The sequence below is a fragment of the Cucumis melo genome, chromosome 2 (assembly GCF_025177605.1).
Source record: "Cucumis melo cultivar AY chromosome 2, USDA_Cmelo_AY_1.0, whole genome shotgun sequence".
NCBI lineage: Eukaryota > Viridiplantae > Streptophyta > Magnoliopsida > Cucurbitales > Cucurbitaceae > Cucumis > Cucumis melo.
In genome coordinates, this window is record NC_066858.1 from 522,115 (window position 1) to 534,119 (window position 12,005).

General features: G+C 32.9%; 1 protein-coding gene across 2 annotated transcripts; it reads right to left on the minus strand.

The window, feature by feature from the left end:
- Positions 1-2,495: 2,495 nt before the first annotated feature.
- LOC103492129 (kinesin-like protein KIN-14F) lies at positions 2,496-9,706 on the minus strand. 2 transcript variants are annotated; one of them, XM_008452353.3, is made up of 19 exons: positions 9,300-9,706; positions 8,873-9,039; positions 8,536-8,679; positions 8,187-8,438; positions 8,003-8,074; positions 7,797-7,865; positions 6,713-6,790; positions 6,340-6,594; positions 6,177-6,258; positions 5,990-6,085; positions 5,732-5,908; positions 5,547-5,653; positions 5,279-5,457; positions 5,028-5,189; positions 4,666-4,919; positions 4,421-4,584; positions 3,975-4,163; positions 3,292-3,815; positions 2,496-2,917 (listed from the first exon to the last, which is right to left on the minus strand). In XM_008452353.3, exons 1-19 carry the CDS (start codon positions 9,415-9,417, stop codon positions 2,788-2,790), a joined length of 3,219 nt encoding a protein of 1,072 aa, XP_008450575.2. In that variant the 5' UTR covers positions 9,418-9,706; the 3' UTR covers positions 2,496-2,787. The 2 variants fall into 2 exon arrangements, with proteins under 2 accessions (XP_008450575.2, XP_008450576.2); XM_008452354.3 differs by lacking the exons at positions 8,536-8,679; positions 8,873-9,039; positions 9,300-9,706 and having other exon boundaries at positions 8,183-8,393.
- Positions 9,707-12,005: the final 2,299 nt, after the last annotated feature.

The following is a 12,005-nucleotide window of genomic DNA, read 5'->3' on the forward strand; positions in this document are numbered from 1 at the left end:
ATAATCATCATCACAATTTCTTCTTTTAATTATCAATTAATTTACTAAGAAAAAAGTGAAATTTTATGAATTTATCGATATCTAACGTAATCTTTTATTTAATTTTTTTTTTGTCATATCAAAGATAACAATGATCCAAAAAGTTTGAAGGATTCATAGATGTTGGAGAAATATTATATTGAAGACATTCTTCTTGAAGATTGTGGGAGAAAAAACCAAATCCCCAATGATGGACATTCCAAAGAGTATTTGAAAAGGAATACTAAATTGATATACTATATATATATATATATATATATATTTTAATTACTTACCTAATAAAATCATTGTATACCCAAAATAATAATTTAGTCAATGACTTTAAAAGTTGAATATATATATATATAAAAAAAAGATATTTTACGATAATTATATCCATTATTCTTAATCATTCAACTAAATATAGTTCAATTAGTGGATTAGATGTCTTCCAATAATAAAAGTGTAAGAACAAAACTACTACGATCTCCACCTCATATCTTATAAAACAAGAAACTAAAACGAGTTTCTTTTTACGTAATCTCGACGATAACTTTCTACAACGACCATCGTCTTTAATAATACTTTTATTTAGAACATGTGATAGAATTATAAAAACATTGATTTGGAAAAAGAAAAAAAAAATACACTATAGGTAAGAAAAAGGTGGTGGGCAGTAGAAGTAAATAGAAGTGGGAGAAAAATCTAAAAAACCCAAACAAAAAATCCAAAGTGTATTGGTAAAGGAATCTAAATATATAAATTAAATATAAAAGGGGGTGGGGGGGGGGGGGAAAATAAATAAAAAGAAAAAGAAAAAGAATAGTTGGGTCCTTGTTGGTATGCTGTCTGTATATTAATATGAAAAAAGAAGAGAGGGAGAGAAAAGGGGAGTGACGTGGCCACGTGGTGGATGTGGGACCCAGGATGAGGGTGTATTGGGCACTCAATTAAAAGGGGTCGGCCTACGTTCCCTCCTCCAGCTGGAAAGCTCTATTTCTCCGCTCAATGCCAAGTCCTCCTTTGCTGTTCCTTTCTTTCTTTCTTTCTTTCTTTCTTTCTTTCTTTCTTTCTTTCTTTCCTAATCTCACCCTCTTACTCTTCTATACACCTTTTCCCTCTTCCTTTGACACCTCTCCTTTCTTTCTTTCTTTCTTTCTTAAATATCTATTTATATCTCATAGGGTGGGTTGACTCAATGTTAGAATAATAAAAATGAGAGTTTAGGGTTTAAAACTATTTACAATTCATCGGTTACAATTAACAACTTTTCTTCTTCTTTAATATTTTATGTAGTTGTTTCACTCGTTACCAATCCACTCGGACAATTACCTTTGTAAATACTTCTTTCGATATCTAATCTTTTAGATAACTGCCTTTGGTGACTTGCTCTAGCATGTGAAAGCTTCAACAAAGACCTATCTTTGATCTTGAAGACCATCTTTAGCGACTGCCTTCGACAGCCAACTTCGATGTTCACTTATGAGACCATGATTACTTAGCCGACCAACTTCAACGATTTATCTTTAATGATCAATTTAGCAGCAAACTTTAATGAAGAGTGCTTTCGATAGCCAATTTTGATAATGACTGCTTTTGGTGACTAGTTTTGATGACTCCAAGCATCACCCAATCAAAACGTCCTATAACCTCCAATTTCAGTGCAACCACTTTCAACGGCTAGCTCTGATGACTTTCTTCAACCACTAACTCTGACAATCACTTCAGGTGATCGGTTCACAAAATTTAATATTATTCCTTTATAGTAATTTGACTTCGATATAAACACTTTAAATATAACAAATAAAAGGAACTTTTGGTATAATCAAACTTTAAAAAAATGAAGAAAATAAATAGTTCAAATTTATCCTTGTATTGAATCAATTTGAATGTTGTGTTTGTTATTATCATCCATTTAAACCTTGAAATTAAATTACTATTTATAACTTATAAAGAACTTCCCTATTAACAAACCAATTAACTATATATAAATAAACCAACAAAAGAAAAATTAATACCTACGAAATGTAGTGATCTCATCCAATTTTAAGGACATTATCAAATAGTCACAAAATATAAAGGTGGTGAGATTATAGCCTCAACCAAGAAACTTTTATTAGTTTGGTCACAAATATTATTTAGTTTATTTTGTTGGGTATGGAATGTGAATATATCTTTATTATTGTTTTTAGTATAATTGGAGTAAGAAATTTGAACTCATCCTATAGTTATTATATATGATTTCAAAAAATGATATGAAACCACTTTTTTTTTTCATTCATATCCATTATATTTGATCACATATTATTAAACAATCTAACTGTTTAGTCAATATTTCTATCCACAATACTAATTAGCATGATCCAATACAAATAAAACATATAGAGAGGACAATTTGAACAAAACTCAACTAGTTAAAACCATTAGTAACTTTCTTTAAAAAAAGCTTTAAAATTTTCATTCTCAAGAAGGGTGTAAACACGAAATAACTTCCTTGTGTCACATTTTTGAAATTACAAAACTCAAAGGACCAATTATATGAACAAATTGGATTGTACAAGGAGGAACCGAACCCCATTTCACCATACATTTTGAAGATTCAATAGAAAAGTAAAAAAACTTAGGCAACTTGAAGCTGTTGCCTATGTAACAGAGAAACTCTCTCTTTCTCTCACTCTTTCTATATACAACAATAAATAGATGCAAAAAAGGGAAAACAAAAATGAGGAAGAATCAATTCATGAACAAACTCCATCCCACAATTCTCATTTAATATTTGCCACCCTTTCTCTTCCCCCCCTCAACTGAAACGACCTGTTTCCCCGTCTTAGGCACCGGTTGGGCAATTCCAGCTTGCGGTTTCCGTGAAGGCGAAGGAATCAATGATGGAATGAAGCTCCTAGTTTACAAAAATATTCAAATATATCAACCTATGTGCATCATAAAAGATATGTGCATAACAAAAGTCATGCTTTACTTTTAAATAACAAAATATTATGATATAAGTAGTAATAACAAACCACTTTGGGATTTGGTTCTACATTCCTAACAGTGTTTTAAAGTGCTTCCCTAATGAACACTTGAATCAAACAAAGAACTGTATGAGTGCTTGACTTTATCCAAAGTTGTTATAAATCACTTCTAAACATGATAACTTCCAGTTGAAAGTTCTTTTCCACATCAGCTAATTCTTTTTAAGATTGCATAGAAAGAGAAAAATAATCTTCTATGTCGACCAAAGAGCAGGAAGGAATGTAGAGATTGATTAATTACCTGATTTCTGGGCTCTTGGCTGGCTTAATAGCTGCTGGCTTCTTAATCTTTGATCCCAAACCATTTGGAATGCTTGAACCCTTTGGAATTGGAAGGCTTGACTGCCAAATTACTTCTGGCTCTGAAGTTTCACTATTTACAGTCTCATGATCATCAGAATCATCAGTGCTGGCTATCTCATACTGATTCCTCTGCATATCAAATTCTTGGTTGTCCTTCTTGTTCACTGAAGCATTGTTGAATGAGTTCTCAGGGTAGACCTTTGATGGATCTACAAGAAAATTCTGACCATATGTCTCAGGCAAATTGTTTACATCCCAAGGTCCTGTAAGAGTTTCATCTCTTCTAACGATGCTGTTCTTGTTAACCACAACTTTGTCATCCCAATCACTCGAAACAGATTCTTTGTCGTCTTCTCTTGCATTAACAAGAGTTGCACTCAGTGGTGGCCATGGAGAATTCTTTAATATGTCTCGGGGATCTAAGCTCCTTCTTTTGATCTTTTGGGTCGCTTGCTTTTGAGCCTGTTAGCAAAAGAGCAAGAATGAACTTGAGCTGCATAAATAATGAACTCGAGAATCTCTAGTTTTGGTATTAACTTTCATGCTAAATATTTTGTGATCAAGTTGAGTTTCAGAAGGTAATATCTGTATTTGTACATTGATTTTCAATACAATTCTTACCTCGGCAGCATTACGGACATCTTCCAATGAGTTTGTTCTGTTAACAGACATCTCCACAACACTTTTATAGCTAGGAAGTGAAGGGGATGACAAGAAGGTTTTCATCCTACTTTTTTCCGGAGAGCTTGGTCGAGAATTTTGCTCTGTTTCACCGTCTTTCTTCACTAAGGCTGCCTTTAGGCTAGCTATCTGATAATAAGAAACAAAGTTCACATAAATATATTAGTAACGGGATGTACCATTACTTTTCGTTTTGGTACTGATCAAAAGCATATAAAAACATGGAAAGAAAAGAGCTTTTGAATTTCTTGTGGAAGAAAAAGGCCAACAACTAATGAATCAAGCAGACTTTGCAGTGACAACTGGTGAAAAAGAGAAAAACAAGAGAGCATAAAGGCCTTCCAAATCTTATCAACAGAATAACAGACAATAAAAAAGTACAAAACCTGTTCCTTGAGCTCTTTCGCATCGGAACTATCTTTGTTAACTCGAGCAGCACCAAGCTCAACAGTTGAGACCCTTTCAGCGAACTTTAAAGTACTCAATGTTTCTCCAAGAGCTTCAGGCTCTGGACTTATGTGAACAAACATGAGTGTCTTTGCTTGACCTCCTGAAAGGATATTGAAGCAAATGTGGTTAGCCAAAGTATTACAGCCAATAGCGAGTCCATGGATTTCAAAGTCACACATACCAAGTGAATCTTGGAGCAGTTGTGTGAGTTTACTGTTCCTATAAGGGACATGTGCATTCTTTTGAGCAAGAGAGGAAATAACATCTCCTAATGCAGAAAGAGATTTGTTGATATGTTGTGCCTCTTTCAACCTATCTCCTATAACCTCAGACTTGTCAACCCTTTCACTTCCTGCCAAGTCAACAAGGTGCATACACCCGCGAAGCGTTGCCCCAGATGTCAAATCTCTTCCTTGAACATGGACAGTTAAGCAGCTGCAAATTGTTGCAATATTAGTTAATGCACATTAAGAGAAGACTTGTGACACATTTCATCTAAATTTATTTAAGAAGAGTTTGCATCATAGTTAATAGCAAAAGTACCTATGAGAACGACTGCTTCGATCATTCATGGCGGTAGAGCTCACTGCACGATTCTTTTGGCCCAGATTCATCAGATTTATAACATCCGATGTTGATGACACGGGTACAAGACATGCATCTGGTACGTTAATCCCATTTTGTGAACTGTTACGAACTTCCAACGTAATTAGCAGTTAAGGACATGCAATACAGAAAGAGCTTCATTATATAAAAGAAAATAAAGAAATACAGAAGGGAAAGAAAAAGGATATCTTCGGTTAGTCGAATCTGTCACAAGGAGATCCCTAATTTGGTCATTGTAAATCTCAAGCATCTGAACAGATATGTCATAGGAAATGGTCTGTTTTCTTTGTTGTGAAAGAATAAACAAATCACTCAATGCCCTGTAGTTTACACCTAAAGTGTCCTCAGTGAGCTCTGTTGGTCCTGACTGGATTTACAAATGAGATAATCAGTAGCATCACTAGAAAAAAGCTGTTCAATCACAAAATTTATATATTTGATGTTTAATCCTCTTACCATGGTGTAGGTTTTTCCTGATCCAGTTTGGCCATAAGCAAATATGCAAACATTATAACCATCGAGCACAGATCGAATCAAAGGTTGAGTATCTGAAAATACTTCCCCTGGATAGAGAGAATGTAGGTGCTCAATATTCATAATGCAAAAAAGTTACATGATACGACCATGAAAAGAATTTGAACCTTGGGTAGCAGAAGGCCCAAATACTTTGTTAAATTTGAATGATTTCCTTCCCTCCTTGCCGTATTTCGGTGGTGTCACAATGCTCATATTCCCTTCATCTATGCGATCAACAGTAGAAGGTCGGTTTGAGTGCGCACCGAGGAATGGTCGAACTCTACAATATACTCTGATATTTCCTGATAGATGAATGCAATATATGAACATTACGAGGAAGTTCACATTACAAAGCTACAAACTTAACCCACTGCAAATGCTACCTTTCAGATCTTGGACTTGGTTGTATAGTTTTCGATTTTCTTCAAGAACTCTTCGGTATTCTGAAGCAGCATAAGCCACGCTATGCATGCGCTTACCTAATTTAGGCGGGCAGTTAGACTGAGAATACATTTGAAGGTACGAGGTAGAAGAATGATAAAAGAATTTAAATTAACTAGTAACTTATACCAAGATTGTTGAATTCCTCTTGGTACTTCATTTGCAAAATCTGCATTCCTACCTTGGTTTCACCAAGAGCATCCTTTAACATCTACAGAAGAAAACCAACTATGAAATTGCATATTCCAGAGGAGTCATTAGCTGCTAGCTATTACACTATAGCACCAGTTACCTCTATGTTTTTCTGTTGCTGTTCAAGCAGCATCTGTCTTCTCAAGATTTTGCGTTCTAATTCCTCATCACGTTGATCATTAGCCTCACCGTTTTCCACTTTTGTTTCAGGACAACTTTCTGCTTCAGGAAAGCTCTCTGCCTCAAGACAAATTGTTGCCTCTGGACTGTCTTTTGGGCTATTTATCTCTTCTACACAACTTGTTGCTTCTGGACTACTTATTTCTTCAGGAGAACTAGTTGTTTCCTCTTCCATCTTAATCTCTCGAAAACATAACATATGTTAGCATCTCATGCAGCTAAAGAAGGAATGATCTTCAACTATAAACTTAGTACCAAAATGTTGTCGTAAGATTATATAATTCACAGCTTACCGTTTCATCAGCAGAAGTTATCTGTGGAGGAGATTTATTAGATACAGATTCTGCCACATCTTCTGGACTTGCTTTCATCTATCAAATGGGAAGAATAGATCCTCATAAGCATAGAACAAATAGAGAATATATGGAGATGGAGTGAGTGTTAAATCACCATTGAATCCGAAAATTTAAGCTAGATGATGAGTTATAACAAGGTCAAGTTTACTAATCCGTAATGAAAATTGGTGTAATTGAAATGAGATTCCATTAATTGATCAATCATGATGGGTTTGAATTGCAAACCTAATTGGATTGCTTTTGATTGTATTTACTTAGAATCACAAACATGTCACATTTTACTTTTACATTAACCTTTACCGTTATCACTTGGCTCTAATGGTAATCGTAAATATAAAACGTGACAAATTTATAATTCTCATATTGTTACATTTATAGTAATTGTAATGATAACAGTAAAGGTAAAGGTAAAGGTAGCGGGTCCTACTTAATTTTAAGTATAAACAAATTGAGTACCCTTCGTTCCACAATTAGATTGAATGTTTCAATTACCTATTCGGATGCGGGTCCTACAGTTTATTTTAATTACGAAACACAAGTAAACAACAAATAAATGTAATCAGCTAAGACTCACTTTTCAGATTACCATTGATTGATTACGTTTCACTTGAAGTCAACGCGACCTAAATATAATCTTTTACAATATTTTAGCAACAAACACTCTCCCTCGTTCATGGGCTTGAAATTTGGACAAGAGCATTAATTTGAATGGAAATGACGTTATAGAAATTTGAACATGAAACCTCAACTCTGAGACCATTTTAAAATCATCATTAGATGCAAAAGGATAAGTTGATGAGATAAAGTAAATTTAATATTTCATCGGTACCTTAGACAAGGTACATTGATTTAACTATCCATGATCAAAACAATTGGACGATAAAAGATTGCAGTCAAAACAGAATTCCAGAGGCCAACTCATTCAGTAATCATTCTTCAAATGAAGAGAGAAATCATGTATTTCAGCACCAACTAAATACTGATTCCTAAAGAAAAACATTGTGAGAAATAGAAAGTATACCATATTGTTATGAGTTGCTAGTCGATTCTCAAACTCTTCCATGACTTTACCAATCATACATTCCACAATCTACATGTTCATTTTTAAAAAAGAAAGTAGAAAACAAGTTAGGAAACGAAGAGATAAGAAAGAAAACTCAGCTCAACATCTTCATATTTCTAGGAAGAAGATCATTGTAACTCGAGAATTAAAAGGCAAACACGTACACTGGGGATTTCGTCAAGCTGTTTGTTTGAAAGAAGTTGAGAAAGTAGCATATGTAAGGGACGGGAAGATCCCTGCGCTTGAAATTTGTAAAAGGTCAGAGATGTCTTAAACCAACTCAATCAACAATGTAACGAATAGGTAGAAACGGAAAGCAAAGAAAAGAAGGATGAAAAGCTCACTAACTGCTTCATTGCTATTATCATTGCTGTTATCACCACTTGAAGACGATTCAAGAGAAAAACTATCACCATTAGATGATGTTTTCGTAAAAGAATTCATGAATGGTTCTGAATTTTTTAGCACCACATTTTTCCGCGATGTCGGTGATTTCGCTGCCCCACCAAATTTCCACATCCCGTTTCCACCTCCTTGTTTCCAGGTGCTATATGACTTGAGTGCCAGAACGGAATTCACAACCCTTGTAGATTTCCCTCCCTAACATAGCCATAAATTTGCAATACATCAATACAACCAGAAGAGAGATATATCTGCTTCAAGTTAACAAAAAAAGATCCAAAACCACCAAACTTACCTGTTCTAGATCAGAGGCTTCAAAAGTTGGCAACCCCATTTCTTCTATGGCCACCAGAAAGTTTCTCACATTCTCAAAGTATTGGTATGCAGATAAGGGTGCCCCATCAGGAATAATTACAGAATCACATGGGCCTTCAACAACCTACACAAGAACAGGAATCGAATGACCACACGATAGACGTACTCGCCAAAACTTTTCATAAGATGGGAAGAATATTTTCATTATTCCGACTTTCTAGATATATACATAATCTTTTGGAACCAAGAAGTAAGACGACATTTCCACAAGATGCAATAGTAACAGAATAAGGGGAAAAATGATGAACTATATATACCTTTGAGACTGCTCCAGGTTGAACCTTATTGAGAACATTGCAAAGAATAATTCCACTTCTTAATCCAAGCCTAAATTCCTCTTCAGAAGGCTCAGCTGGCAAGTCTTTACCACCAACAACCCCAACGGTTTTCCTTAGCCACCCGGCCGCTTCATACCTTCTCAAGGCTTCAAAGTAAAACGATGAACATTCAATTTCATTTCCACATCAATCAAATCCAACATTAAACATTACATAGATTTATTAATATCGACATTCAATCTGAGTTTCTAACTGAACGTGGGATTGAATTCAAGGTAGCTAACATATGTTTCTCAGAATACATTACAAGAACAGAAATGGTAATCACATCAATTAACAAATCACATCATTCAACAGACATTATGTAAAGAAAAAAGTCCAGAAAACAAGAAAACAAAGAACATACAGTCTTCTTCAGACTTCTTCGAAGCCAAATCAATATTACGGGGGCGAACGCCATGCTGCTGAAGAACATCTTCAACCACAGAAGCAACAGAAAACGGAAAAACTTGCTCTGTCGCCATTACTAACCCTCAAGAACAATCAATCCACAGAAATCCCCAAACTATTCAAAACAATCCCAATTTCCCAGAAAACAAATTGGGTGTTCGAATAGAAATGAAACAGAAAAAGGGTCGAAAGGAGAGCTCAGGAGAAGGGGATTGTTGATTCTGGTTGATGAATCATTGAAATTTTTGAAGAAAAGAGGAAGAGGGAGAGAAAAATTTGGGCTTTTTTTAGTGGGTGGAGTCGTTTTTTGTTGCTAAGAAGGAATTTTCTCTGTGTTTATCAAAAATCTTTGATGGGTGTTTTCAGTTTTATGTGTTCGTCCAAATTTTGTTGGAGAAAATGAGACCGAAGCTAGTTCCGAGCCTCCCGCGAACAAAGATGGCTTAACGGTTTGTGTTCAACCAAATTTTAAAACCAAATATATATATATATATATATATATATATATATTTATATATTTGTCCCAATTAGTTAAATTTCTTTTTAAATTAAGTTTTGTTTTCTTTTTATCACCCAAAATTACCATTTCACCCCTATAACACTAAATCTTCCATTTTATTTTTGGAAATCATTGTAGACTAAAAAGTTGTCAACAAAATCTAAAAAAATTTCATTCATATATTTCTATTTTTGATAAGTCTTAAATTTTGTTATATTATGTAAATATTTTATTTTTTATTAATTTCTTTTTTTTACAATTTATATTTGTTTGTTCCTAACGAAGAAGTCTATATAGTCTTTCATTCTTTTAATGAAAAATTTGAACTATCAATCAAATTTCATAAATAAAAATAAAATTTTCATAACTTTTGTTAATAATAATAGAAAATCATATTCTATCAATTAGCTATTAAATAGAACCTAAAATAGTCATTATGAAATTTTAGTTTCCTTTTCTAACTTACAAGATTTCTTTTATTTTTTCACAAACAAAATTCTAAGTTTTTCTCCTTTCCTTTTGCCCCTCTTTTTCCCATCTTGGTCCATTACTATAATTCTTTGGTCCCCAATTGCATATCATTTTCCTTCCTAATTTTAACATTTAAAAATATTTTAGGTTTTAATAGGAAGTCGAGTATAGCTTTTACACCTGTCAAATAAAAAATAGTAGCTTAATTGATATGCGAGTGTATTAGCAACTACGAAGTTTGAGATATCCTCATCTCTATACTTAAAAAGTTGTCTTTGTTTGTAATTATTTTATTTATGTATTGTGTAAATTTATATTCTTTTCTAAATTTGAAGCTTATAACCATCACAAAACGACGAGAAAAAAAAAAACGACATTTTGGGTTAACATCTACGTGCAATTAGCTTTTATGACGTGGAAATGACGATGTAGATACATTAAGCATCATCAAGTTAAAAGTCGAGAAAATTACCAAATAGAGAAAAAAAAAACGTTCACAAGAACATATTTAATTGAAAATGAGAAAAAAAAAAGGAAAAAGAAGTAGAATGATGATGAGAAGGAATCTAAAATATCACTTGAGAGAAAAGAGGGGGGAAATTTTGTAGTTAGATAGTGTTTCCTATTCTAATTTTGGTGTTGATGTAACAAAAACAAATTGTTATTGGTGTGATCTAATGATTCAAACATCAAACTTTTTTTTAGTTAAATAGTTAAAAGTATCACATCAAGATTTGGTATCTAAGAGACAATAATGTAAGATTTGGTATTGATCTAAAATACTTATCTTATTATTTGTATATAAATCAAAGAAGATTGTATTAAAGTATTGATTTTTCTTTTGCTAGAAACAAGTGATAATATAATATTTGAATCTTTAGTATTAAGGGAAGAAGTGTATGCTAATTCCAGTTAAATTATAGTTATTTTGTCAACATGAGTATAACTCAACTGATTTGTACTATATCAACTTTGAGGTGTTCGATTCTTCTTTTCCATGTTTTACTATCTCTGTTCTTTTTTTTCTTAATCTTGATTATTTGAAAAGTTATAGAGAAAAATATTAGTCGACTAAATTTATATATATATTTTAAAGAGTATATAAGATTGATATAATGATCTTGAAAGTAGAGCAATGGGAATGAGAACTAAACTTTTTCTACATTAAAAAAATTCAATTAAACAATTAACTAATAAATAAAAATTTTAGATGGTAACTTTGTTTAAAAATAAATAATTAAATTTGGACAAAAGAAGGAGAGTAATTATTTTAGGTTCCTCTTTTCCCTCCATAGGTTTCACTCCCTCATTTATGGAACAATAGCAATTATCAAATGGCTTTTGCTTGAATTCTACACATCATGTGTCTATTTGCTTTTATTGCCTTAAAAAAATATAAACATATAATTATCTTTTTGTTCATAATATATTTTGTTACTTGGTCGGATTTGTATAGTCTCGGTTATTCCTTTATTGTTCGTGAACCTAAATGTTAAAAACGATTCTAACGATAATTACATTTGACATAATATTTCATCTAAAGAAAAACAAGCTCAAAATTTCTACTAACTTCTTAAAAATTTAGAGGGACAAAAAAATCTCGTTTAAATTAAATTATTTCTAACGATTTACTAAGCATTACAACATATGTTAATGATATGAAAACCCTAGGTTTATTTGAAAATTAGAAAC